The sequence below is a fragment of the Haliotis rufescens genome, unplaced genomic scaffold (genome assembly GCF_023055435.1).
Source record: "Haliotis rufescens isolate VD_foot unplaced genomic scaffold, xgHalRufe1.0.p SCAF_2, whole genome shotgun sequence".
In the NCBI taxonomy this organism is placed as follows: domain Eukaryota; kingdom Metazoa; phylum Mollusca; class Gastropoda; order Lepetellida; family Haliotidae; genus Haliotis; species Haliotis rufescens.
In genome coordinates this window covers 74,762,020-74,789,581 of record NW_025963890.1, presented here as the reverse complement: position 1 = coordinate 74,789,581, position 27,562 = coordinate 74,762,020, and the positions used below count along the sequence as shown (strand labels likewise).

Here is a 27,562-nt window from a genome sequence, read left to right as displayed (position 1 = left end):
GTCTCCAAGCTAATGTAAGATGTTAATGTGTTGTGATTCTCAGTCTCTGAGCTAATGTAAGATGTTAATGTGTTGTGATTCTCAGTCTCCAAGCTAATGTAAGATGTTAATGTGTTGTGATTCTCAGTCTCCCAGCTAATGTAAGATGTTGATGTGTTGTGATTCTCAGTCTCCGAGCTAATGTGAGATGTCAATGTGTTGTGATTCTCAGTCTCCAAGCTAATGTAAGATGTTAATGTGTTGTGATTCTCAGTCTCCGAGCTAATGTAAGATGTTAATGTGTTGTGATTCTCAGTCTCCGAGCTTATGTAAGATGTTAATGTGTTGTGATTCTCAGTCTCCGAGCTAATGTAAGATGTTAATGTGTTGTGATTCTCAGTCTCCGAGCTAATGTAAGATGTTAATGTGTTGTGATTCTCAGTCTCCGAGCTAATGTAAGATGTTAATGTGTTGTGATTCTCAGTCTCAGAGCTAATGTAAGATGTTAATGTGTTGTGATTCTCAGTCTCAGAGCTAATGTAAGATGTTAATGTGTTGTGATTCTCAGTCTCTGAGCTAATGTAAGATGTTAATGTGTTGTGATTCTCAGTCTCCAAGCTAATGTAAGATGTTAATGTGTTGTGATTCTCAGTCTCCGAGCTAATGTAAGATGTTAATGTGTTGTGATGCTCAGTCTCCGAGCTAATGTAAGATGTTAATGTGTTGTGATTCTCAGTCTCCGAGCTAATGTAAGATGTTAATGTGTTGTGATGCTCAGTCTCCGAGCTAATGTAAGATGTTAATGTGTTGTGATTCTCAGTCTCCGAGCTAATGTAAGATGTTAATGTGTTGTGATTCTCAGTCTCCGAGCTACCAGGCCAGCAACAGCCGGTGGACAACGCCCGTGTCCCTCACCATCCCAGACACCCCGCCCAGCATGAGGGAGAAACTCAGGCAGCTGAAACTGGCCAAACTAAACGGTAAACATTCGGTGGTTAAACCATCAACTTGGCCATCACTGATCAGAATGAGTTAAAAAACCGATTTGTGATAAAAAAAATTGGTTTTATGATTCTGCTGTCTGAATACATGTATAATGAAAGTAGATTATTACTTACTATTTGTTTTATTCCACTGAATGTAAAAACAAACGTGGGCAGCCTTAAACATCAAACAAACAAATATTCAAATAGCAAGCTGTGTTAATAAGCTGGAAGTTGAACATACTTGTGGAGATCAGCCTGTGATTAATGTTCACCTGCACTTCAAGTGTGTTACAATGTGAAGGCATTATCCAGCATGTCAAGCAAAACAATCAACAGCAGTTGTCACTATACTAGTGTTTTTTAAAATAATCTATATACAAACAATTGGCTAGTTAATGTGAGCAATTTGAAGACAGTTGTTCATTCCACAACAAGACTTTTTTGCAATGCGTTTAGTACTTCTGGGTTCATGTGTGATAAATATAGATGTTATATAATCTTTGTGGATGGTTAATATCACATTGGAGGGCTTTTATTCAATGAATCAATATGGCTTTGTTATTTTGGTGGTAAATAAACAATACAAGTTGGGAGGTGAATCGTAAGTGAATCATGACACCTTCACTGGTTTGTGTTGCAGGAACCACCTTCTCTCCCTTGGCTAGACCAACTGATGACACCGAGCCCCTCATCAGGAAACTGTTCAGTGAGTCGACACAGTGATGCTGGCAGTAGTTGTCTAACCACAGTAACGCAGAAACCTTGTGGGCATCCCACAATAGACTATGTCCATTATCCCACACTTTTCTTAAAAGCCGACTTGTCCAACTTGGACATTTTTTTTACTTTCATTATGCCCTGTCAATGTGACTCGGTTGATTGCAGGTCATCGCGACCTGATGGCATGGATCAGTGCTCATGCTTTCAGTCAATGTGACTCGGTTGATTGCAGGTCATCGTGCCCTGATGGCATGGATCAGTGCTCATGCTTTCAGTCACTGTGTCTCGGGTGACTGCAGGTCATCGTGACCTGATGGCATGGATCAGTGCTCATGCTTTCAGTCACTGTGACTCGGATGATTGCAGGTCATCGTACTCTGATGGCATGGATCAGTGCTCATGCTTTCAGTCAATGTGACTCGGTTGATTGCAGGTCATCGCGACCTGATGGCATGGATCAGTGCTCATGCTTTCAGTCACTGTGACTCGGCTGATTGCAGGTCATCGTGACTTGATGGCATGGATCAGTGCTCATGCTTTCAGTCACTGTGTCTCGGCTGATTGCAGGTCATCGTGACTTGATGGCATGGATCAGTGCTCATGCTTTCAGTCACTGTGTCTCGGGTGACTGGAGGTCATCGTGACCTGATGGCATGGATCAGTGCTCATGCTTTCAGTCAATGTGACTCGGCTGATTGCAGGTCATCGTGACTTGATGGTATGGATCAGTGCTCATGCTTTCAGTCACTGTGTCTCGGCTGATTGCAGGTCATCGTGACCTGATGGCATGGATCAGTGCTCATGCTTTCAGTCACTGTGTCTCGGGTGACTGGAGGTCATCGTGACTTGATGGTATGGATCAGTGCTCATGCTTTCAGTCACTGTGACTCGGCTGATTGCAGGTCATCGTGACCTGATGGCATGGATCAGTGCTCATGCTTTCGGTCAATGTGACTCGGCTGATTGCAGGTCATCGTGACCTGATGGCATGGATCAGTGCTCATGCCTTCAGTCACTGTGACTCGGCTGATTGCAGGTCATCGCGACCTGATGGCATGGATCAGTGCTCATGCTTTCAGTCACTGTGACTCGGCTGATTGCAGGTCATCGTGACCTGATGGCATGGATCAGTGCTCATGCTTTCAGTCACTGTGACTAGGCTGATTGCAGGTCATCGTGACCTGATGGCATGGATCAGTGCTCATGCCTTCAGTCACTGTGACTCGGTAGATTGCAGGTCATCGTGACCTGATGGCATGGATCAGTGCTCATACACTCAGTCAAATACATTTCTGGTCTAGGTTAGATAATTTACAGACTGATGTGGAATCTCACCATAGGATTACGGGTTACAAAAGTCACTAGTTGAGTATACGGATTATACAGGATTATACGAGGTGAATGGTGTTGTATGCCAAGGTGTATGCAAACGTTCAAGCTTGTTAAACCGGGACACCCCGCTATTGAAACATGGAATGAATATATCAATACCAGTTAATATGTTGATATATTTTCGGTGAAATGTTTATGTGTGACAGTAAGTTCTATCTTGAGCCTTTGTTGAAGTCTCAGTGTGGTGACTCAAGCTGTGACATGACAAGCAAGTGACGTCATGTCACACGCTATGACGTCATGATGTCTGTTCAAGCAGGCCAGCTGACTTGACTTTTAGCTATATAAAACATGCACCAGTGCAACCTATTATTTAAAAATGCAACCAAATATTTATGTCTACATGCACCAAGTGTAGGTCCAAAATTTTCAAAATTTGTGTCTAACTAATCCTTACTGGACCACAAAACATTCATCTTTGAACACACTCCATACCTCTGAAGTATATTAACCATACTACATCACTAATCCCTGTGTCATGTGTAATTTGTCTTGCTTTCTTGGGCTTCACAGCAAACTGTGATCATATACACATGTACCTGCAAAGATTTACAGCAGTACATTATTAATTTATGTGACACTGGCAGCAGACCAGCCGATGTTTCAACTTTGATGTATTAACGGAACCTGGGTGCAACCTGGTTTTGTCCAGTGCAACTAGGTTTTCATCTCACCATGAACCTGGTGCAAGTTTAATCAAGCTCCTTAACATGCTTAAAGTCGAGCCCTGCTTTTTACAAGACGGCAACTGGACAATCAGATACTGAGATAGCTAGATTTCTGAATATAATTTCTTGATAATATAGATGAATGTGGCTTTTATCAAGTAGATTTAAGTTTTGTTTACCCACTATCATCCGTAATATTATGTTATGGACATCTCCTTGATGGAATTCCAAAGCAGAATCGTTACCCCATATGTAATAAACTGGGGATTGTGGGACACAATGGCTACTGAGTATGGGTAATGAAATGACGATGCCATCTGGAAACTGTCAGTTTAAACCTGGCTCTTAGTCAAGTTGTAACACCTGGCCACATCCCATGCAATCTCAATAAAATCAGATCTTAGTTCTCGCTGTCGCGAAACAAAGATCTGAGGACATCCCATTAAGGGTCACGTCAGAACGACCTTTCATCCAACCAATCAGAGTGTCACTTACCAGATCATGAAAGAGACAGTCGGAATGTGTTTTCTCATCCTGCAACCACGAAATATTTAACACGGGGTATTCCGAACGACAGTTTTTATGATTATATCCATACAATCTAGGCCATCTATAAGCCATTCCAGAATATTCTTATCAGTTTTAATTTTTTTAATCGAGAATACGTCAAAATATGTTTCGAAGCGTAGTCGCCAGTTTGAAACTAGTGTCGTAAAGCTCGAGAAAGCTGCCTTCTCGCTAATGTCGTTTTCTTGTCGGTAATTTCATTGGTTGGTCAAAATTCGCGAAAGGTCGTTCTAACGTGACCCGTAATGGGATGTCCTCAGATCTTTGTTAAGCGGTAGCGAAAACTAAGATCTGATTTTAATGAGATTGCATCCCATGTTGCTTGTGATATCGACCACTGGTAAATCTGAAAAGGATTTGGATAACATCACAAGCCACAGTAACCATGGTAAATGTTGATGACAATGCGTGATTCTTTTACTTTCTTTATGTTCATTTGGCTTGTGTTGTATGTTTGACAGGAACTTCATTAACATGTATTGACTTCCCTCCCCAGCAGGAGAGTGTCAGCGGGATGAAGAGGAAGATCCCCTCCCTCCTGCACCAGCATCCAATATTCCAGGGGATGCTGGTCTCAACGGTCGGAGGAAGAAGAAATTACTAACAGAACCAGTCAAACCATCTTTTCTGATGGAACCCACACACAGCTCCAGTGTAGTGAGACCGAGCCTAGTCTCCCCTGCGCTGAATCCGGGGGTCCGAGAGCGAAAGACACAATCGATGGAAGAACCTGTGGGTAGGGAGGCAAACAAGGAACAAGGATCAGGGCCTGTGAAGGGGGGCAGAGGGAGGACAATGGAAGGGCCAGGGTCTGGCCCTGTAAAGGGGGGAAGAGGGAGGACAAAGGAAGAGCCAGGGTCGGGGCCTGTGAAGGGGGGAAGACGGAGGACAATGGAAGGGCCAGGGTCTGGCCCTGTAAAGGGGGGAAGAAGGAGGACAAAGGAAGAGCCAGGATCGGGGCCATCACGCAGGGGACAGAAGCGGAAAGTGGACGAGCATAGCGACACTACAGACACTGACAGACAGACGACAAAGAAGACGCGATGTAATGGGGATGTGCACAAGGCGGAGACTGGGGTTCAGAGGCGGAGGTCTGTGAGGGGATGTGTGTCTCGTACTGCTACAAGTGATGTGTGTAACTCGGACACCACGAGAACTGAACACACCATCTGTGAGTCGGACAAATCAGGGGTGTTGGGAGCGTCTATGTCAACCATGTTTGATAGCACAGCAGCCATGATGGGACTTGCTGCTCCTAGACCCAGCATAGACGAGTTCTCTGTGGGTAAACCACGGTTTAGGAAGGGAAACTCAGTGCTCAACAGTATTTGTGAAAGTGATAACCACAGTAGGCAGAAACCAAAATATGACAGAAAACCAAGACGAGGTCGGTCCTCATTGTGTCAGTCATCCAGCGAGAATGGGGACGATGAAGCTACGGAGACGAGTATAAACGATACCTCTGGTGTAAGTGATGGACCCTTGCCCACACAGATAAAGCTCAGGAGGGCCAACTCGTTTGCTAATGACACATCTACCTGCCTGCCTGCGTCCTCCCTGACTGGTCGAAATCGTCCTACCATCGTCATGACCAGTCTACACACACAGTGAGTACATCTGCACCTAGCACAAATAGGATGGTCCGATCACTTTCACTTAATGCATGTGGTACACATGTTACCATGGTTACAAGAACTGCTCTAAGAATAAAATGCCTGGCTAAGGAATTAAGGTCACACTAATCATCTGTCATCTGCCATGGCGCTCTGATGTCCTGATGTACAACATTCCATATGGTTCTCTTGGTGAAGACCTTGCTCAAGGGCCAGCGTGTAACGATGTCACTGACTGTGTTCTAGAAGAGGATTGTTCTTGTGGAACATTACACCAATATGAGCCAAGAGCAAATGAACCAAGAACTGTATTAACTTAACTGCTAACAGTGTTCGGTTTCTTAATCTCAAATAGAGACTTTTTGAAAGTTTTTAGTTTTAACTAAACTGCTACCAGGCTTTTGTCTTCTAATCTCCAATACATCCTTTTTGAGTGTTTTGTTATCTTACTTCATTGCATGTTAGCATGGTTAGTTCTTACCATTTACCATTGTTACTGCACAGCGTTAGAAATTGGCACTAGTCCTGTCGTCCCTGCCTGACTGGCCAATAGTTAAGGTGTCATAAGGACAAGTAGAAATTTGCCATTTTTAAGGGGTTTGCTATATGTTATCATTATAAGGACTAGTGGACTAAATATGTTAGTTTCTACCCCTGCTGCATGTACTTGATTTTATTCTACCCCGATGTGAAAGGGCTGGGGTATATAGTTATACCAGGAAATTCCGTCCGTCCAAAGACATTTTTGTATGCGACCTATTACAAGACAACTACTACACAGTGCCAAGTTTGTTTTCAATATTTGGATTTTCTGAAAAAAATACAGCTATTTTTCATTGTTTTTTACTTTGAATTATTAACATTTGTATGACTAATAGAAGAGATTCAGGGCTAAGTTTCATTTTGATATGTGTATTTTCTGAAAAACTATTATTTTTGTCATGTTTTGAACCTAAGAGGTATGTTGGCGTTGAGGTCAGGGGTGTTAGTGAGCCCTGCTTGATTTCCTTTTTAAATGTTCATGGAAAGTGTCAGTTATGATCTACCTCTTTTCCTTCTCCTCCTTCGTCTTATATGCAAATGTTGTTACAGATTAATAATAAATTCATACCAAAAGAACTTCGACAGTTCATGTTATTTTGGAAGTACACATGCTATAAAAGATCTACATAATTTAGTGTATCTGCTTAGTGTTTCCTTAGAGCGCAGATGAGTGAAGGGGGGGTGTGTGTGTGTGTGTGTGTGTGTCAATTTTTGAATTCTGTGTGTGTAGTGATGTGATGTGTGTGTGGGTATGTAGTAGTGTGTGTGAGGAGGTGTGGTTATGTGTAGTGTGGGGTGTGGTTGTGTGTGTGGGGGGGGGGGGGGGGGGGATGTGAGTGTGTGTGGGGGTGTGTGAGTATGTTTGGTGGTGTGGTTGTGTGTGTAGGGATGTGGGGTGTGAGTGTATGTTTGGGTGTTTGGTGGTGTGGGTGTGTATAGGGGTGGTATGGGTGAAAGGGTGATGGTGAAATCATTCAAGGATAGCTTGAGATAATGGTTACCTTGTCTTCCTGCTAGTATTTCTTTATGTATTAAAGAGAAATATTTTGTGTGTCATTGGATTGTATGTGTGATTTGTGGGGTCAACCTTCACAAGATTGGTCAGCAGTGGATCAGGGCTTTTTCAACAGCTCAAATGCTAAATGAAATTTCCTATTTTCATTTTGCCACCATGGAAATAAAAAGACACGTAAAATGAAAGTGGTTAAGTTCTAGACCATATACTGACAGCATGACAAGTTGTTCATGATATCAATCACAAGTTTGTCCGACCCAGACATAATTTTTACAAACAGCTTTCATAAAGGCAGGATACTTCTGAGTGAGAATTTAGGAAACAAACAAACAACATGATCAAACAAGCAAAGGAAACTTTGACTGTGTTCAAAATTAAGCGTCGAAGTACTTCAAGCGGTCCTAAGAAAATGTCATAACCATTATTATGACCCTACTTACACAGTCAGGGTCGCTAGATTCCAATACAACAGGAGCTGACCTCGAGGACCCAAGACTCCCACAATCTCGATCACTGTGACGCTATGTCTGTTTCAGTGAGCAGGAGACCATCATCTCGGTGATCAAGAATCTCGGAGGTTTCCTGATGCAGGACGACGTCTGTGAGACGACCACCCATGTCGTGTACGGGGAAGCCAGACGCACTCTCAACGTTCTGGCAGCCATTGCTCGAGGCTGCTGGCTTCTCCACAAGGAGTGGGTGGGTAGAGCAGGATTCACAAACATTGTACCCTTTACCATGAGTTAACCTGTGTGGATTCTAGACTTAAATCATGTAAACAACATCATCGAACATACAGCTCAAGGACTTGGACCAAGAAATGTAATAAGTCAGTGGCCAAAGTCAATAAGGCAAATAAACAAATCACAACATGCTGTTTGACAGCCTTTAATCAGACTGAACTAAAATCTTTTCTGTTTTTCCTCAGCAGTCTAGTGCTCCAGAAGAAGTTACTTCTTCAAGAATTGACTTTGTTTCATCAACAGCTGACCTTGACACAAACATGTTCAGAGTATCCCCTGATTTTAACCCACCTTTAGTGGCCATTTCTTCAGCGGCATCCTGCATTTTTTGTGTGTGCTAAGTCATGTGCTCACAAAAATCAACAAAAATAGCAGACGAACAATAACAGCAAATGAACGCAGTGCCTTTCGTGATTGGATGAGATATATACAATCTGGCCAATGAACTTTGCGATAAGAAATGCACTTGATTAAGTTAGTAGAGCTCGTGACAGCGTTTGCTGTAGAAAATATGATGCAAAGACATGCACTGCTCAGAATTTCAGTTATGATTTTTGAGGGCTGTGCACTGTTTTGTAAAATCGATTCTCTAAGGACTAATCCTTACTATTGACTTTTTAATTATGAAATTATGAAATGTGTGACACCTTGCTTAGCATTTCCATTGGTCAAAGTCTGACTAGTTACACAAACTATATCTCAAATTGAAATTTTATTGGTCTATGACTGGTGACCAATGGCCATCTGAAACTGGATTTGTAAGATGTCAATGAAACTATGCCATAACTAGGGCCTGTTGGTTAGTGTGTCACACTGTTTCCTAGTGGTGGGATGATACACTGATACATCGGCCGATTGGGTTATTTTACTTCCCGATACAAGTATCGATCACAGTTACACACTAAGTAGAAAATATCGATACGTTAAATGTTTACTTTGGCTGTTACACCAAACACTAATTAGTAGTGAAATTTAGTGGTGAAGAAGTAAATATTTTTATCCATTGCGCCATACTTGACACTGCCAGCTGTAAATCGTCAGTGTGCCATCCTGTCTATGAAAAACATGGCTTATGCACCACAGATAAGAGCACATACAAGAATCGTGATATGTATCGGATCGTGAACAAGATATCGTGATACGTATTGGATCGCACAGTTGGTGTATCGTCCCAGCCCTATCGTTTACCGATGTTTGGCTGTCTTTGCAATGTAAAGTTAGGCTGTCTTTGCAATGTAAAGTTTGGCTGTCTTTGCAATGTAAAGTTTGGCTGTCTTTGCAATGTAAAGTTTGGCTGTCTTTGCAATGTAAATTTTAGCTGTCTTTGCAATGTAAAGTTTGGCTGTCTTTGCAATGTAAAGTTTGGCTGTCTTTGCAATGTAAAGTTTGGCTGTCTTTGCAATGTAAAGTTTAGCTGTCTTTGCAATGTTAAGTTTAGCTGTCTTTGCTTTATAAAGTTTGGCTGTCTTTGCAATGTAAAGTTTGACTGTCTTTGCAATGTAAAGTTTGGCTGTCTTTGCAATGTAAAGTTTGACTGTCTTTGCAATGTAAAGTTTGACTGTCTTTGCAATGTAAAGTTTGGCTGTCTTTGCAATGTAAAGTTAGGCTGTCTTTGCAATGTAAAGTTTGACTGTCTTTGCAATGTAAAGTTTGGCTGTCTTTGCAATGTAAAGTTTGACTGTCTTTGCAATGTAAAGTTTGACTGTCTTTGCAATGTAAAGTTTGGCTGTCTTTGCAATGTGGAGTTTAGCTGTCTTTGCAATGTGAAGTTTGGCTGTCTTTGCAATGTGAAGTTTGGCTGTCTTTGCAATGTAAAGTTTGACTGTCTTTGCAATGTAAAGTTTGGCTGTCTTTGCAATGTAAAGTTTGGCTGTCTTTGCAATGTAAAGTTTGGCTGTCTTTGCAATGTGAAGTTTGACTGTTGAAGGTGTTCAAGTCTGTGGAGGCGGGGCACTGGGTGGATGAGGAACCGTATGAATGCTGCGCTAAGTTCCCCCGGGCCAAGGTGTGTAGCTGTAAACGTGTAATGATTTCTCCCTTTTACATGTCTAATCATGGTAATAGATAACTATAGAGTCTAATGATTACTCTTTCCACCATGCGTACGAAAGTATGCTTATAATGTTTGCTCCCTTTCACGTTCTTAATGAGGTTAGACCCAGCTCGCTCACTCACTCATTCTTTCACTCTTTCTAGGTGGCTAGACAGGAACGTCAGTCCCTGGGAGATGAGTACAAACAGACCTTTTTCAGTAGCTGTGGACTGATGTTTGTCAGCAGTAAATGTTTGCCCCCAAGGGGCTCCCTGGTCAACCTCCTCACCCTGTGTGGGGGACAGGTATGTGCCTGACTGTCTACAGTAAATGTGTGCCCCCTAGGGCTCCCTGATCAACCTCCTCACTCTGTGTGGGGGACAGGTATGTGCCTGACTGTCTACAGTAAATACGTGCCCCCTAGGGGCTCCCTGATCAACCTCCTCACCCTGTGTTGGGGACAGGTATGTGCCTGACTGTCTACAATAAATGTGTGCCTGACTGTCTACAGTAAATACATGCCCCCTAGGGGCTCCCTGATCAACCTCCTCACCCTGTGTTGGGGACAGGTATGTGCCTGACTGTCTACAATAAATGTGTGCCTGACTGTCTACAGTAAATGTGTGCCCCCTAGGGGCTCCCTCATCAACCTCCTCACCCTGTGTTGGGGACAGGTATGTGCCTGACTGTCTACAGTAAATGTGTGCCTGACTGTCTACAGTAAATACGTGCCCTCTAGGGGCTCCCTGATCAACCTCCTCAAACTGTGTGGGGGACAGGTATGTGCCTGATTGTCTACAGTAAATACGTGCCCCCTAGGGGCTCCCTGTTCAACCTCCTCACCCTGTGTGGGGGACAGGTTTGTGCCTGACTGTCTACAGTAAATGTGTGCCCCCTAGAGGCTCCCTGGTCAACCTCCTCACTCTGTGTGGGGGACAGGTATGTGCTTGACTGTCTACAGTAAATGTGTGCCTGACTGTCTACAGTAAATGTGTGCCTGACTGTCTACAGTAAATGTGTGCCTGACTGTCTACAGTAAATACGTGCCCCCTAGGGGCTCCCTGATCAACCTCCTCAATCTGTGTGGGGGACAGGTATGTGCCTGACTGTCTACAGTAAATGTGTGCCTGACTGTCTACAGTAAATACGTGCCTCCTAGGGGCTCCCTGATCAACCTCCTCACCCTGTGTGGGGGACAGGTATGTGCCTGACTGTCTACAGTAAATGTGTGCCTGACTGTCCACAGTAAATATGTGCCTGACTGTCTACAGTAAATACGTGCCCCCTAGGGGCTCCCTCATCAACCTCCTCAATCTGTGTGGGGGACAGGTATGTGCCTGACTGTCTACAGTAAATGTGTGCCTGACTGTCTACAGTAAATACGTGCCCCCTAGGGGCTCCCTGATCAACCTCCTCAATCTGTGTGGGGGACAGGTATGTGCCTGACTGTCTACAGTAAATGTGTGCCTGACTGTCTACAGTAAATACGTGCCCCCTAGGGGCTCCCTGATCAACCTCCTCAAACTGTGTTGGGGGACAGGTATGTGCCTGACTGTCTACAGTAAATACGTGCCCCCTAGGGGCTCCCTGTTCAACCTCCTCGCCCTGTGTGGGGGACAGGTATGTGCCTGACTGTCTACAGTAAATGTGTGCCCCCTAGAGGCTCCCTGGTCAACCTCCTCACTCTGTGTTGGGGACAGGTATGTGCCTGACTGTCTACAGTAAATGTGTGCCTGACTGTCTACAGTAAATGTGTGCCCCCTAGGGGCTCCCTGATCAAACTCCTCACCCTGTGTGGGGGACAGGTATGTGCCTGACTGTCTACAGTAAATGTGTGCCTGACTGTCTACAGTAAATACGTGCCCCCTAGGGGCTCCCTGATCAACCTCCTCAATCTGTGTTGGGGACAGGTATGTGCCTGACTGTCTACAGTAAATGTGTGCCTGACTGTCTACAGTAAATACGTGCCCCCTAGGGGCTCCCTGATCAACCTCCTCACCCTGTGTGGGGGACAGGTATGTGCCTGACTGTCTACAGTAAATATGTGCCTGACTGTCCACAGTAAATATGTGCCTGACTGTCTACAGTAAATACGTGCCCCCTAGGGGCTCCCTCATCAACCTCCTCAATCTGTGTGGGGGACAGGTATGTGCCTGACTGTCTACAGTAAATGTGTGCCTGACTGTCTACAGTAAATACGTGCCCCCTAGGGGCTCCCTGATCAACCTCCTCAATCTGTGTGGGGGACAGGTATGTGCCTGACTGTCTACAGTAAATGTGTGCCTGACTGTCTACAGTAAATACGTGCCCCCTAGGGGCTCCCTGGTAAAACCTCCTCACCCTGTGTGGGGGACAGGTATCTTTGGATTTGAGTGATGTTATGGTCTGGTGAAGTTCCCTGGTACCTGTGTGTTGTGTTCTCGTACTTTGTAACAAGATACACTTCATGGGTTCAACATGTGGGTTATTCGTGAAAACAGGGCTTCTTTGGCGTGAGAGACTAAAGGGGAGATAATTCTGATATTGGTAAGGTGGTAGAGTGTCTACATAGTCCGTAGTTATAACATACACTTCACTATGGAGCACGAGTGCCACACTATTTCAATGTTTCCTGTTGCAGGTGACGAGTTCCGTGTCTCGGTGCAGTGTGTACATCGGCCCCGAGCCCTACCCCGGCAGGAAGAGCATCAAGCCCCTCTGGATACTGGGTGAGATGATGTTGACATGCAGCAGCACTAAGGCCACAAATATAATACAATGTTTCTCATCACTTCCAGATTGACCAATGACCAGGCTTCTTATTTCAGTCACATCCTTGTCGACCTGGCCTTGTTTTCAAACAGAATGAAAGAACACAGCCAGGGACACTAAAAGAGAGAAATATTTAATTCCAGGTGCCATCAGGAAAATGTTGAAAGTACAAGAAAGCTATATGATCTCTGGGCTATTGTGAATGTATACCACATGGTTGTCACACAGTAAAGGAAAGATAACTCTTATTGAAGACTAAAATCTAAATTGTAGAAAATTAGGAATGGCTGAGTTTGGAACTGAAAAAAGCAGAATTGAACCGCTTAGTGTCTGAAGACAATAAGCAACATTTCTTTTTCATCGTTTGGCCTAATTTAAAACCCTGGATCGTCTGAAGCACCAGTGCCCTTAGCCTTATAAAACATGTTAATTACTTTATAGAAGAACCAGCTGTTGGAAATAGAAATATGCATTTACTGTGATCATGAAACTAATACATGCAATGTGCTCTTTAATCATCATCTTGTGAAGATCACATAATATGCTACATTTTGCCCACTTGATTGTGTTAAAACTGTGTGGGCGGTGGGGTAGCCTGGTGGCCAAAGTGTTCACTCGTCACGCTGAAGGCCTGGGTTTGATTCCAAACATGGGTATCATGTTTTAAGCACATTTCTCGTGTGGGCCCACCGTGATATTGCTGGAATATTGCTAAAAGCGGTGATGATTTAATGAAACTCTAATGCAGTGTTTTGACAGGTCCTAGCGAGAATTGTTTTTGCAAGGACATTGATGGGGTAGGCTAATGGTTAAAGTGTTTGCTCATCACGCTAAAGACCCGGTTTGATTCCTTAAATGGTTACAATGTGTGAATCCCATTTCTGGTGTGCCCCACCGTGATATTGCCGGAATATGGCTAAAAGCGGCTTAAAACCACACACACTCACTCACTCACTTTTAAAACCATGATAACAAGTAATTGATTGTCACAAGCATTTTGAGTTCACAAGGTGTCACTGTATATAGTGGCACGCCTACTAGGAGAGTTTCCTAAGTTTCCTGATTTGCTAATAATAGAATGTTCGGGCCTTGTGTTGCATATTTTCTCTGAATGATATCTCCGGTTTCATACGTTTTTTTGTGTGTTGATTAAATAATTGATGTTATTATTGTTTATGTTTATTTATAAATATTGACTTTTATATGTTTTGTGTTTATGGAGGTATAAAAGTAAATACTGTGAGCACACTTAGGGTAAATCAGTGAACACACAGGTTTTTATGTTTATACCTCCATTAAAGCCAAACAAATTTATTGAAGTTAATTCTTAAAAAGAAGCCAGTGTATTATTGAGCAAAAGCTTAAATACGAACTGGCCATTCCATTCAAACAGCTTATTAGCTGCTATAAGAATGTCCATCGTTTGCCTCCAGATTGTGTGATGGAGCAGAGGTTGTTTCCATATGACAAATACATCCTGCACCCCACCAGTCAGCGAGAGAGCAGCCCGGAGTTCTAAACACAGCACAGCCACCTCCACTCATGAAGCAATCAACTACACTCCGGCACCCCACCAGTCAGCGAGAGAGCAGCCCGGAGTTCTAAACACAGCACAGCCACCTCCACTCATGAAGCAATCAACTACACTCCGGCACCCCACCAGTCAGCGAGAGGGCAGCCCGGAGTTCTAAACACAGCACAGCCACCTCCACTCATGAAGCAATCAACTACACTCCGGCACCCCACCAGCCAGCGAGAGAGCAGCCCGGAGTTCTAAACACAGCACAGCCACCTCCACTCATGAAGCAATCAACTACACTCCGGCACCCCACCAGTCAGCCAGAGAGCAGCCCGGAGTTCTAAACACAGCACACTCCGGCACCCCACCAGTCAGCCAGAGAGCAGCCCGGAGTTCTAAACACAGCACAGCCACCTCCACTCATGAAGCAATCAACTACTCTCCGGCACCCCACCAGTCAGCCAGAGAGCAGCCGGGAGTTCTAAACACAGCACAGCCACCTCCACTCATGAAGCAATCAACTACACTCCGGCACCCCACCAGTCAGCGAGAGAGCAGCCGGGAGTTCTAAACACAGCACAGCCACCTCCACTCATGAAGCAATCAACTACACTCCGGCACCCCACCAGTCAGCCAGAGAGCAGCCCGGAGTTCTAAACACAGCACAGCCACCTCCACTCATGAAGCAATCAACTACACTCCGGCACCCCACCAGCCAGCCAGAGAGCAGCCCGGAGTTCTAAACACAGCACACTCCGGCACCCCACCAGTCAGCCAGAGAGCAGCCCGGAGTTCTAAACACAGCACAGCCACCTCCACTCATGAAGCAATCAACTACACTCCGGCACCCCACCAGCCAGCCAGAGAGCAGCCCGGAGTTCTAAACACAGCACAGCCACCTCCACTCATGAAGCAATCAACTACACTCCGGCACCCCACCAGTCAGCCAGAGAGCAGCCCGGAGTTCTACACACAGCACAGCCACCTCCACTCATGAAGCAATCAACTACACTCCGGCACCCCACCAGTCAGCCAGAGAGCAGCCCGGAGTTCTAAACACAGCACAGCCACCTCCACTCATGAAGCAATCAACTACTCTCCGGCACCCCACCAGTCAGCCAGAGAGCAGCCCGGAGTTCTAAACACAGCACAGCCACCTCCACTCATGAAGCAATCAACTACTCTCCGGCACCCCACCAGTCAGCCAGAGAGCAGCCCGGAGTTCTAAACACAGCACAGCCACCTCCACTCATGAAGCAATCAACTACTCTCCGGCACCCCACCAGTCAGCCAGAGAGCAGCCCGGAGTTCTAAACACAGCACAGCCACCTCCACTCATGAAGCAATCCACTACACTCTGGCACCCCACCAGTCAGCCAGAGAGCAGCCCGGAGTTCTAAACACAGCACAGCCACCTCCACTCATGAAGCAATCAACTACTCTCCGGCACCCCACCAGTCAGCCAGAGAGCAGCCCGGAGTTCTAAACACAGCACAGCCACCTCCACTCATGAAGCAATCAACTACTCTCCGGCACCCCACCAGTCAGCCAGAGAGCAGCCCGGAGTTCTAAACACAGCACAGCCACCTCCACTCATGAAGCAATCAACTACACTCCGGCACCCCACCAGCCAGCCAGAGAGCAGCCCGGAGTTCTAAACACAGCACAGCCACCTCCACTCATGAAGCAATCAACTACACTCCTGTACAGGAGAAATCTGGACAATCTCAAAAACTCATTGAGAAATTCACTGTTCACATTAAATAACCCTGCCTTGGAGAAAATAGGCCTTAGATAGAGCTTCTCTCGCCTGATATAACCTCGTTATATCTTTACGACTTTAAGATGATATTGAATTTGACATTTGATGCTGAATTGGGTGGTTTTTGGAAACTGTTTTTAAAATTTATCTGTTGACCATGTTCACCAAAACAAACAAAAACCTTGAAAATTACTCTCGCAATGAGCTGACCTGTCGATACAACTGAACTCCTCTCCACTCCTCACTGTTGCTGTAACATTGGGTTACGTTGCATTTTAAGATTTTTGTGATGTAAAGCACAATCACTGATAATGTGACTGTATCCGCAGGAGCTGATTGTCAGTTTAGCAAATCTACAAGAGTACGTCAAAGCTCTAGCCCTACTGTCTGTTCAGTTGTGAGGGTGGAACTCTTTCCCATCAAGACTTATGCCAGTTCTAAAGTGAATTCAACGGCATTTTCTCATTTACCTCAAATAAATATTAATTGTAAAAATATGTATTGATGCATCATGTTTATTACATTTTGCAACTGGAAATTTTCTGTTGCTAAGCAACATACCGGTAATGAATGTTTTATGTTAAATTGTCATAAAATGAGTTGATGTATATTTTAAGAAGGGTGAAAGTCTTGTATAGTTGGTACTGTCATGATTTAATGAAACTCCAATGCAGTGTTTTGACAGGTCCTAGCGAGAATTCTTTGCAAGGACATTGATGGGGTAGCCTAATGGTTAAAGTGTTTGCTCATCACGCTAAAGACCCGGTTTGATTCCTTAAATGGTTACAATGTTTGAAGCCCATTTCTGGTGTGCCCCACCGTGATATTGCTGGAATATTGCTAAAAGCAGCGTAAACTCACTCACTCACTCTAAATCTGTATGCACAGAAGAAGCAGTATTTTGTGTCTTGTAAAAACCCTGAAATTGCAGAAACAATATTTATCATGTATAAATCTTTGTCAGATTGGTTTACCAATATTAGACTAACTAGTTTTTGACTGAAAGTGATTTAAAAAAACTTAATGTAAGCCAGATACCAGCCAGTCTATTTTTTGTATGAGCTGCAACGTGGTTGTCAATTCTCTCTCCCTCTGTTGCACTTAGACTTTCTACCTCTCATGTGGTCTTTTTTTCCAGTTTGAACATGTATGACCTTGACCTTGTGATGATCTGACGCCTGAAGTATTGTGATATTTTGTTTTTTTACTTGATAACCTGATGAAATACCTGTAGTTATTACATACTCAGTGAAATCTATATACCTGTATTAACCTTTGTTTGTCATCAGGCATTCTTTACAATAACCTTTGTGTAAAGTATATTTAGGAAACAAGAATGAACTGCTTGTATATCAACTTGGTGTTTTGAATGACTATATGATTCTTTACTTACCAGTTATGTCTTTATTATTAGTCATAAATTTTGTAACTTGAAACAATGAAGTTCATTTGTAATACTGTTTTGGTATGAAACAAGACGATTTATGAAACATAAATAAAGCATAATAGTCAGGAGAATAATCTTGCCTTCTCACTTTCATTGAAATGCATGTGTAGGATGATGAAACTATGTCCATCATGATCCATACACCACATTCGTGGATTAATATCAGCTGGGTCTCTGCTGGATCTCCATGGAGAGGCGTGCCTTGGAGCATCTTCCCGAGGCAAGGAAGTCAACTGACTGTAAAAGTCCAACCTCTCGACGGATCTGTAAGGAACCTTCATATGAGTCCCGTACTTACATGACAGTCAACCTGTTAAGATCCGGGGTAGAATAGGTCTTCAGCAACCCATGCTTGCCGTAACAGGCGACTACCGGTAAGCTTGTCGTAAGAGTTGACTGACAGGATCGGGTGGGCAGGCTTGCTGACTTGGTTCATGCATGTCATTGTATCCCAATTGCGTAGATCAATGCCCATGATGTCAATCACCCGAATGTCTGGTCCAGACTCGATTATTTAAAGAACGCCGTCATTTAGCTGGAATACAGCTGAGTGCAGCGTTAAACAAGAAACAAACAAAACATGACCATCCATATTTTCTTACAGAAAACACAACAGTCTACAAGGGGTATACAAATGCCTGTTAACTATCATCAAAAAAGGTTTTAGTGTCATCAATGTTTGAATGAAGTCTGTTCACTACAGCTCAATTGCTGACAACAAATTTAACTTGTGTATGGTTTTAATAAACGAACCATTTTGTTAAGTTTCTTATCACCCAGTGAGCTTATAACGTTTATGGTAGTTGTAATTTTGCTGACTATGCCAATACCCCGCATTCACTCACTCAAAAAGTGATGGTCCATGTCTTACTTGATGAAGGCCACTGCATCCCATGGGTGTGAAGGAATCCCGTTTTCCTATGTTAAGTCTAAGTTTATCAGCACCAATGTTTCTTAGACCTACTCCGAACTTTCCTCCCACATTAGGCTTACACATTGTGATATAGCTGAGTACTCTTGAAAGCACCACTCAATTCTGGTTCAGAGTAAACCTGAAGATTCCTTGTCTGCCTGGGGGAGACACATGAGGGGTAATCAAGAAGCACACCCCTCATCAGTAGCCAACAATCAACCAGGTTTTCTTTCCTGTGAACTTGCACACACCCAGGTCAGAACAGGTCACAAGCAGCCTGTTGCTTGTCCACTAACAGGAGACTGGATTGGATGGGGCGGTCAGACCCAGAGAATTGGCTGGTGCTCACAATATGGACAACTGGCTTGACTAGCCCAGAGTTGGTTGTTTACAGGCCTCTGACATATAGCTGGAATATTGCTGAGTGCAGCATAAAACAACAAACAGGTAGCACACTCACCCCACCACGGGATGGGCGATCCACTTGTTCCTACATCAGTTCGACATCAATAACGAACAAGTTCGAGCTTACAAGTAACCATCCAGTGATGACACATGTTCATAAATCCATTTATTAGTCATAATAAATGATAAATATATGTACAACGTTTTAGATATGGATACAAACTTGAGCATTCTATACATTCATATCAGTAGTGATTTTCACATACACATACACATACACATACACATACACATACACACTCGGTTTAAAAGATGTTGTTTGATGCTGTTTTATGGGTGATCATTCCGATGTCTGATTCACTATCTATCCCCACAATGAGGAAGGTAGCCATTACTTATCACATGGTGAGGTGAGGTGAGGTAAGGTGAGGTGAGGTGAGGTGAAATGGGGCTTAATGTTACGTTTAACATTATTGCACTTACTGCACACTGGCTGCTTGTACTGACACCGAGCTGACCCTTTTTGCCAAACACCAGTCAGGGTAACAAGTACCATCTCTTAACAACTTTTGGTATGATGCGGCAAGGGATCGAACCCCCAACCGTCTGTTCTCCGAGGAGATGATCCACCACAGAGGTGGTCTAGGGGGTGCACTACCATGGAGACAGTCTGGCAAATCTAATAAAGTTGTTATGCAGGGAAATTGCCTACAAAGAGCACTTAAAATTGTAATCCTAGAAAAATCCCTAATTTTTGTCAGCTAAACAAACAAAGGCAAACAAAGGGCTGAAATAATCTTGTACAGACTTCCACAGTACACTCGTGTAAACAAACCCCGAGATGTGTCGGAAGTCCCGTGCCATGACTGGAATATCTGCATTGGACTTGATATCAAAACCAATCTAGATCATCAGCATTGGAACCAAAGGACGTTTATTTGATGTGAGAAAATTATTATGGAGTACAAGATTACATTTTTTCATCGTCTATATTTTAGTCTAGTGAGTCAGATACACACTGAGTATATTGAAGGATGGGATGGTTATCTTAGAACGCACTTGGACCCATTGTCTTCCTGTATAAAACAAGGTGTAAAATGTAAATAAATACAAACAGATTTAACCATGGTGACTGTGCTCCCCTACCCTTGTGATTTTTGCGCGTAGGATGAAGACTGACTTACAGAACTCGTTCACACTGTTTATGTTTGATCACAGGGCCCACATGCACATGGATCTTAGCACTACAACTATCGTAAGTCTATGTTAGAGTGTGGGAGTTACGATCATCTTAGTGCTAAGATCGCCCAGTTGGCCCAGGTCTCTGTACTTTGTGGGGCGGTAGGGTTTGCTTGTCATGTCGAAGGTCTGGGTTAGATTCACCCCCATGGGTACAACTTGTAAAGCCCATATCTGTTGTCCCCACCGTGATATTACTGGAATACTGCTTAAACAGCGAAAAGCCACACTCACTCACTCACTCACTCACTCTCACTCACTCACTCTACAGTTTGTTAGTCTTGTCAAGGCTGGACCAGTCTGAGTGATCCTTCTTCCTATACAGACGGACCCTTCTCATCAAACCTCTGCAACAAAAGATATCCTTTATTTCTCCTGGGTATCACAAAATGTATGCATAAGCCTCATGTTTTTAATAATAAAACATTTAACAAAGCATATCAAACATATTTATGCTTGCGTTACTTGATTACAATCACAATCTTCATTAGATTGGGTAATGGTTGGATTACTGGACATCCATATGATTTGAACTTGCCCATTGCATAGATTCTGTGTCCTCTACTTTTTGTCTTTTTGCAGATTCTTGTTTGAGACCTAAAGCAAAGAAAAATAATTGTATCAGTAAAAGGTGCAATACGTCTGGGTGCAATGGCCCATTGTACCATCAGGAAATATTCCACATTCAGGAACGAATATTCTCTTACACTGAGCCTCAATATAACAGAAATACTGGACAAAGGCCGCATCACATTCCTCATTCATTCCCTCACTCACTATTGGGTTAACATGCAGTTGAAATACTGTTCAAAGTCTTAATTCCTACACTCACTCACCCGTGCTGCGCCCCTGCTCGAGTGCCTGGACAGCCTGCAGACAGTCTATGTATGCTGCCCTACACTCACCCGTGCTGCGCCCCTGCTCGAGTGCCTGGACAGCCTGCAGACAGTCTATGTATGCTGCCCTACACTCACCCGTGCTGCGCCCCTGCTCGAGTGCCTGGAGGGCCTGCAGACAGTCTATGTATACTGCCCTACACTCACCCGTGCTGCGCCCCTGCTTGAGTGCCAGGAGAGCCTGCAGACAGTCTATGTATGCTGCCCTACACTCACCCGTGCTGCGCCCCTGCTCGAGTGCCTGGAGGGCCTGCAGACAGTCTATGTATACTGCCCTACACTCACCCGTGCTGCGCCCCTGCTTGAGTGCCTGGAGAGCCTGCAGACAGTCTATGTATGCTGCCCTACACTCACCCGTGCTGCGCCCCTGCTTGAGTGCCTGGAGAGCCTGCAGACAGTCTATGTATGCTGCCCTACACTCACCCGTGCTGCGCCCCTGCTTGAGTGCCTGGAGAGCCTGCAGACAGTCTATGTATGCTGCCCTACACTCACCCGTGCTGCGCCCCTGCTCGAGTGCCTGGAGGGCCTGCAGACAGTCTATGTATGCTGCCCTACACTCACCCGTGCTGCGCCCCTGCTGGAGTGCCTGGAGAGCCTGCAGACAGTCTATGTATGCTGCCCTACACTCACCCGTGCTGCGCCCCTGCTCGAGTGCCTGGAGGGCCTGCAGACAGTCTATGTATATTGCCCTACACTCACCCTTGCTGCGCCCCTGCCCGAGTGCCTGGAGGGCCTGCAGACAGTCTATGTATATTGCCCTACACTCACCCTTGCTGCGCCCCTGCTCGAGTGCCTGGAGAGCCTGCAGACAGTCTATGTATGTTGCCCTACAGGTATGGTCGCCACACGGCACTGGGTACTTGGTGTCCTGGTAACAGGCAGGGTTCACATAATCATTACAAAACATCATCAAACTGATCACCCCCACGGGGAATGCAGGTCAGAGAGTATTCAATAACTGGAAAGAGATGTTCATCAGATGTTGACCTGTGTCACTGTTTACACAACGGACCATCCTTTCATTGGTTGAATGCGACTCACAGTGCAAGGCCCCTTGAAGTCACTTCCGACACACCTGGAGACGAGGTTAAAGCCATAGGGCGTCCTGAAACACAGGTTGTGGAAGAAGCTGAGTAAAATATAAATCAAATGTATCTGACTGAAGATAAGGCAAAAGAAACCATCATTTTCTGACAGAAGAACACGAATGAATGAAGTGTCGTAAAATCATGACAAATTTACAGCTGCTTTGGCATCTTTGGCTGGGAAATTTGCTGACTGAAGTGTCATAAAATCTTCATCCTATGCGCGTGGTAATGTAAGTCATTTAACTTCACATTTTGAAATATGTTTGAACTTGATTCGAAACAATCCTTACTTTGCATCTGACTTGCAATGTCCAAAATCATCCACTGTCCTCTTGAAATTCATCAACATTGCCATGATCTGAAAGTTCAACGTGAAAAGGGCAGTGAGTGTGGGGAGACGAGGATGCTGGGGACATTGATAGAGATTCGGCTTAGGACTGTATCATATTTTGCGGTCACCTCCCCATGTTTTCATCCGTGTCTCTATGGGCAACATTACTGAAGCATGCAGCTGTCTTGGTGATGGAGTGAATGGTGTCTTATGTGGATGCCAGCAGTATTTCAGCTGGATGATTGCAGCCTCTTTTGAGGTTGAGTCTGGACCAGGCAATAAAGCATGACTCCTCCCAGGTGCTTGGGGATGTAAACCCTTGGCAGTTGGGGTCAGAAATGTCTTTCCTCGCTCCTCGTGTCTTAGATCCCCAAGGTGAGGTGAGGTGAAAGTCGGGGGTTTAACGTCGTGTCAAAGATTATTTCATGTGTGTGTGGCTCCTTGTTAGAGTTTCCGGACTGATGCCGATTTTATAGTGCCAGCCCACTGCAGTTTAACATGAAAACCCTACTCAGGCACAGTATGTTGACTCTGAGCCGACAAGTCCTTGTTTTAGCCCCTTAGCGGCTGGGGATTGAACCCTGGACCTTCAGCGGACGCTGTACCACTAGACCACGGAGGCAGTCACATCCTGATGCATAACCTTGGAGTCATGCTTTATCCTACACATACCCAGAGCAATGCTCACGCTGTCATCCACTGGTTTGCCTGGTCCAGACTCAACCATGTCACAGGCTGCAATCATCTAGTTGAAATACTGCTGACATCAGCATAAAACACCATTCACGCTGTCAACAAGTGGCCAAGTGTGCATAAACCAAACCTATCTTTAGAGTGAGTGAGTGAGTATGGTTTTACGCCGCTTTTAGCAATATTCAAGCAATACCAGGCCGGGGGACACCAGAAATGGGCTTCACACATTGTACCCATGTCGGGAATCGAACCCGGGTCTTCGGCGTGACGAGCGAACGCTTTAACCACTAGGCTACCCGACCGCCCCCCTATCTTTAGAAATGTAACCCACAGGGGCATGAATATAGGTGATGTCATTTTCAGTAATTCTTACTCTGCATTGGCTAGTTCATTATAGATCTTGCATTGCTTATATTGTCTTTGAAAAGGTCCACAGTAACATGACATCATATGAACCCATTGTTGCCAATAACTTAAGGTGGCATCCTGAAGTTACAAATGTCATTCCAGTAACAGAGTAACAGAGCTGATCTCTCCTCTTGTTGTCAGGAAACCCACATTTTTTTACATTTTCTCAAACAGAAAATGAATGGGTAATGTAACCTAATAATAACCTACTTCCAACTCTAAACTACCAGTGATCTGTCCCTTGTGAATTAGTTGAAAGATTGTTTAAAATCAGGCTAAGGTAATTTTTTATCATGCCTTTAGCCTTGAAATGGTGATCACTGCCTTGGAAAGACGTTATATTTGACAGGTACAGATGTGTATGAACCAGGAGTTGTCTGCCCACCTGGTACGCTGCTGAGGACATCTTGTTGAAGGTGAGATCTCGGCTGTCATAGTCAATGTATTCAAGCCTTCCTGCCCTAAACACTGCAACAGAGTCAAGCAAGGGAGTGAATAGGTGAATATTGATGAATGCAACATCAGCAACTTTTCAGTTATTTGGGGCAATAATTTTTCCTGCAAGGCAAATAGCAAGTCAAGGTGTTTTTGACATGTCATAATATTGTTATAATTGAGTTGCCTGTGCAAGAATCATTTATTGATACTGCTGGAATATTGCTGATTCAGGTGTCAAACAACATACACCTTCACAGACATTTTTTAAAGGATATGACTATTTGTCAAAGGCCCACATTTGTAAGAAAACCTTTCCATTTTTAGGTGATTAAGATGTGGTTGGTTCATGATGAATGAGACGACTGATCTCAATTTCCTCTTTCAGACTGCCCTGCCTGGAGCTCGGCATTCATGGGTAAACAAGGACTGGCTGGCTTGGAGTCTGAGCGGGGGCACAGGTGGCCCAGTCGTCTTAGGCGTCGCAATTCGCTGTGCAGAATTGCGTCCCTTGGGCACACCAGAAACCTATGATTGTGGGTTCGAATCCCGGTTCGCCCCGATTATGTTTCTAGGTTTGTCAGCACCATACCCGTGCTCGTGGGTTTCACCGAAGTGGTAAACGTCTGAGACCTGCATCACTTCGGGCTTTCCTCCCACATTAAGCTGACATGCCGTGATATAACTGGAATACTGTTAAAAGCGGCGTTAAACCAAACTCACTCACTCACTCACTGGAGTCTGAGCAGGATATCCATGTTAAACTGTGGCGTGATAATTCAGTTGGCTACCGCTATAAAACCGACATCAGTCCAGACTTGTACAAGCAGCCACACACTTGTGCATTCATGTTGCTATTTAAGTGACATAATCTTGAACGTGATGTTAAATCCCATTTCCTGTTACAGAGGACACCCTAACTAATAGCATGTTTCATCCTGATATCAAGTGGAGCCAGTCATCTGTGTCTGTCTTACCAATATTCCACGGCGCCATGTCTTCATATAGAGGCAGCTGGAGAAACTCCGAGTAAAACTTCTCCTTGATGGGAGACACAAGACCCATCCTCAACAGAGCAATCAGGGACACGGCTGAAATTGAACAGATCCAGGGGATGTCACACAGATATACCTTCAATGTGTGTGTGTGTGTGAGAGAGAGAGAGAGAGAGAGAGAGAGAGAGAGAGAGATAGAGAGAGAGAGCATGTGTGTGTAGTGTGTCTGAGAGAGAGAGAGAGAGAGAGAGAGAGAGAGAGAGAGAGCATGTGTGTGTAGTGTGTGTGTGTGTCTGAGAGAGAGAGAGAGAGAGAGAGAGAGAGAGAGAGCATGTGTGTGTGTGTGTCTGTGTGTAAGTATGTGTGTGTAGTGTGTCTGTGTGTGTCTGTGTGCATGGTGTGGGTATGTGTGCATGGTGTGTTTCTGTGTGTGTGTGGTGTGTCTGTGTTGAATGTCTGTGTGTAAGCATGTGTGTGTAGTGTGTCTGTGTGTGTGGTGTGTCTGTGTGTGTCTGTGTACATGGTGTGTGTCTGTGTGCAAGGTGTGTTTCTGTGTGTGTGTGGTGTGTCTGTGTTGAGTGTCTATGTGTGTGGTGTGTCTGTGTTGAGTGTCTGTGTGTAAGCATGTGTGTGTAGTGTGTCTAGTGTGTCTGTGTGTGTGGTGTGTCTGTGTGTGTGGTGTGTCTGTGTGTGTCTGTGTGCAAGGTGTGTTTCTGTGTGTGTGTGGTGTGTCTGTGTTGAGTGTCTATGTGTGTGGTGTGTCTGTGTTGAGTGTCTGTGTGTGTGGTGTGTGTCTGTGAGTGTGGTGTGAGATTGCAATCAGTCACACCCCACCCCTCCTCATTCCTATCAACACTTGTTAACATCCCTGGAGTCAGTCCTAGCTACATTTATCCTTTGTGTAAATATTTCAACCCTGACTGGGAATCAGTTACTAACTACTGCTTATTATTGTATTATTTATAGCCACATTTATCCAAACACATGTTTGGTTTGTTTGTTCAAATTAGGAGAAAAACAAACTGAGTCTTTAACCTAGAGTCATGCTACCTATGTGCAGTGTATGCTTTCAAATGTAAAATGTTTTATTGTGAAGCATGGACGTCAGTGTGTTGCCAACAGACCAGGGACACCTGTGATACATCAACTGTTCCATCACCTGTAGCCTTGGGTATAATGGAGAGTGGCGATAAGTAAAATTTAAATCCCAGTTTCCCACTAAACTGCAGAAATTCTGCCCCATGATGACTGCGACAACAATAAACCCGACAAATAACAGGACAAGGAGCTGATGACAGCAGCAGCTGGGGATCTGTCTAATGAAGAGTATTTATAAACCTGATCTAAATTATAAATAACAAATAACTTCTTGACAAATACATATGTTTGTTCCCACCAGCGGCCAAGATTATTCATCCCAAACAATCTGTTAACCAATGAAATAGACCTTGGACCTTCACTTAAAAATTATGCATCTGTGGTCAGAAGCACAAATGCAAATCTGTAAGTAACATATTATAAAGGTATTAATATTATCTACAATTGATTTTGAGCATATAAAACAGACAAATACAAACCATTGACAGTGCCATATGGTATTTTGAAGCCGTCGTTGTTGCGGACTAAGTAGACAGTGTAGCTGGAGCTGTTGTGGCCGATGCAGTGCAGCGTGTACTTCCTGGAGTGGCCGTCCAGGTTGTAGTCAAAGTGGTGATCCACCTGAAGAATACAAGCTATCTACACACCATTCTCCGTCGCCTAGTGATGGCTACAATAAGTGCACTCTTCCATTGTTTAAAGTGCAAGGTTATTCCTTTATGATAATTAAGCCAGACAGAGTTTTGCAGTCTATGGATGGGGACATATAAGGGACATAACTCTGCACAGACTGTGCTTGCTTTCAGATAAGGGACACAACTCTGCACAGGCTGTGCTTGCTTACAGATAAGGGACACGACTCTGCACAGTCCATGCGTGCTTATAGATAAGAGACACAACTCTGCACAGTCCATGCATATTCACAGATAAGGGACACAACTCTGTACCTTGTGCAATTTGCACAAAAACACCAACTGTGTACATAAATTACCCTCAATCCAAAAACTGCTTCTAATACAGTGCCAGCTATATGCCTGTGCCATCCATGCCACCATTTCAAGTTGGCACAACCCAATAAAGGTTGAATTTAAAGGTCAAAGAGCAAGAGACAAGACCTCAAACATCATTGCTGCCCCATTTTCAAAACAAAGCAGTTATCACAATGAGCATTATAAAATGTATGGTATCTTTTGCATTGCATTCTCACTCACAAGTAATAGGAGAAATGTTTTGAAATATTTAATGACCAGTAAAATCAATAATAAAAAATTACATATATTTCTTCTGCAAGCATATTTAGAAACATAAATGCAATCTCATTAAA

The 27,562-nt window shown here is 44.2% G+C and overlaps 3 protein-coding genes across 4 annotated transcripts in view; 2 read left to right on the top strand and 1 right to left on the bottom strand.

Annotated features, from left to right (window-relative positions):
* Window positions 1-15,893, top strand: part of LOC124133267 — a 31,747-nt gene extending 15,854 nt beyond the window's left edge. Inside the window, exons 6-13 of one of the 2 annotated variants that reach the window (XM_046497621.2) lie at window positions 842-959; window positions 1,606-1,671; window positions 4,812-5,919; window positions 8,020-8,182; window positions 10,154-10,231; window positions 10,423-10,563; window positions 12,879-12,966; window positions 14,443-15,893. In XM_046497621.2, coding sequence (XP_046353577.2) covers window positions 842-959; window positions 1,606-1,671; window positions 4,812-5,919; window positions 8,020-8,182; window positions 10,154-10,231; window positions 10,423-10,563; window positions 12,879-12,966; window positions 14,443-14,528 — 1,848 coding nt within the window. In that variant the 3' untranslated portion in view covers window positions 14,529-15,893. Of the gene's footprint in view, window positions 1-841; window positions 960-1,605; window positions 1,672-4,808; window positions 5,920-8,019; window positions 8,183-10,153; window positions 10,232-10,422; window positions 10,564-12,878; window positions 12,967-14,442 lie in introns of both variants that reach the window. The other variant, XM_046497620.2, reaches the window with a different exon arrangement.
* Window positions 14,552-15,525, top strand: LOC125382004 (extensin-like). The gene is made up of 3 exons (XM_048399424.1): window positions 14,552-14,585; window positions 14,759-15,070; window positions 15,158-15,525. Exons 1-3 carry the CDS (start codon window positions 14,552-14,554, stop codon window positions 15,523-15,525), a joined length of 714 nt encoding a protein of 237 aa, XP_048255381.1.
* A 3,311-nt stretch (window positions 15,894-19,204) lies between the features above and the next one.
* Window positions 19,205-27,562, bottom strand: part of LOC124133266 — a 44,513-nt gene continuing 36,155 nt past the window's right edge. Inside the window, exons 25-32 of the mRNA XM_048400561.1 lie at window positions 26,718-26,859; window positions 25,123-25,236; window positions 24,096-24,178; window positions 22,569-22,636; window positions 22,232-22,295; window positions 21,959-22,058; window positions 20,833-20,891; window positions 19,205-20,641 (exon numbers count right to left, since the gene is read on the bottom strand). Of these exons, the coding sequence (XP_048256518.1) occupies window positions 20,612-20,641; window positions 20,833-20,891; window positions 21,959-22,058; window positions 22,232-22,295; window positions 22,569-22,636; window positions 24,096-24,178; window positions 25,123-25,236; window positions 26,718-26,859 (660 nt within the window). The 3' untranslated portion in view covers window positions 19,205-20,611. The remainder of the gene's footprint in view (window positions 20,642-20,832; window positions 20,892-21,958; window positions 22,059-22,231; window positions 22,296-22,568; window positions 22,637-24,095; window positions 24,179-25,122; window positions 25,237-26,717; window positions 26,860-27,562) is intronic.

Coding starts and splice junctions, on each gene's coding strand:
- LOC125382004 (XM_048399424.1), top strand. CDS start 14,552: ATGAAGCAATCAACTACACTCCGGCACCCCACCA. Junction 14,586..14,758: donor TACACTCCGGCACCCCACCA/GTCAGCGAGAGA, acceptor GCACCCCACCAG/CCAGCGAGAGAGCAGCCCGG. Junction 15,071..15,157: donor TACACTCCGGCACCCCACCA/GTCAGCGAGAGA, acceptor GCACCCCACCAG/TCAGCCAGAGAGCAGCCCGG.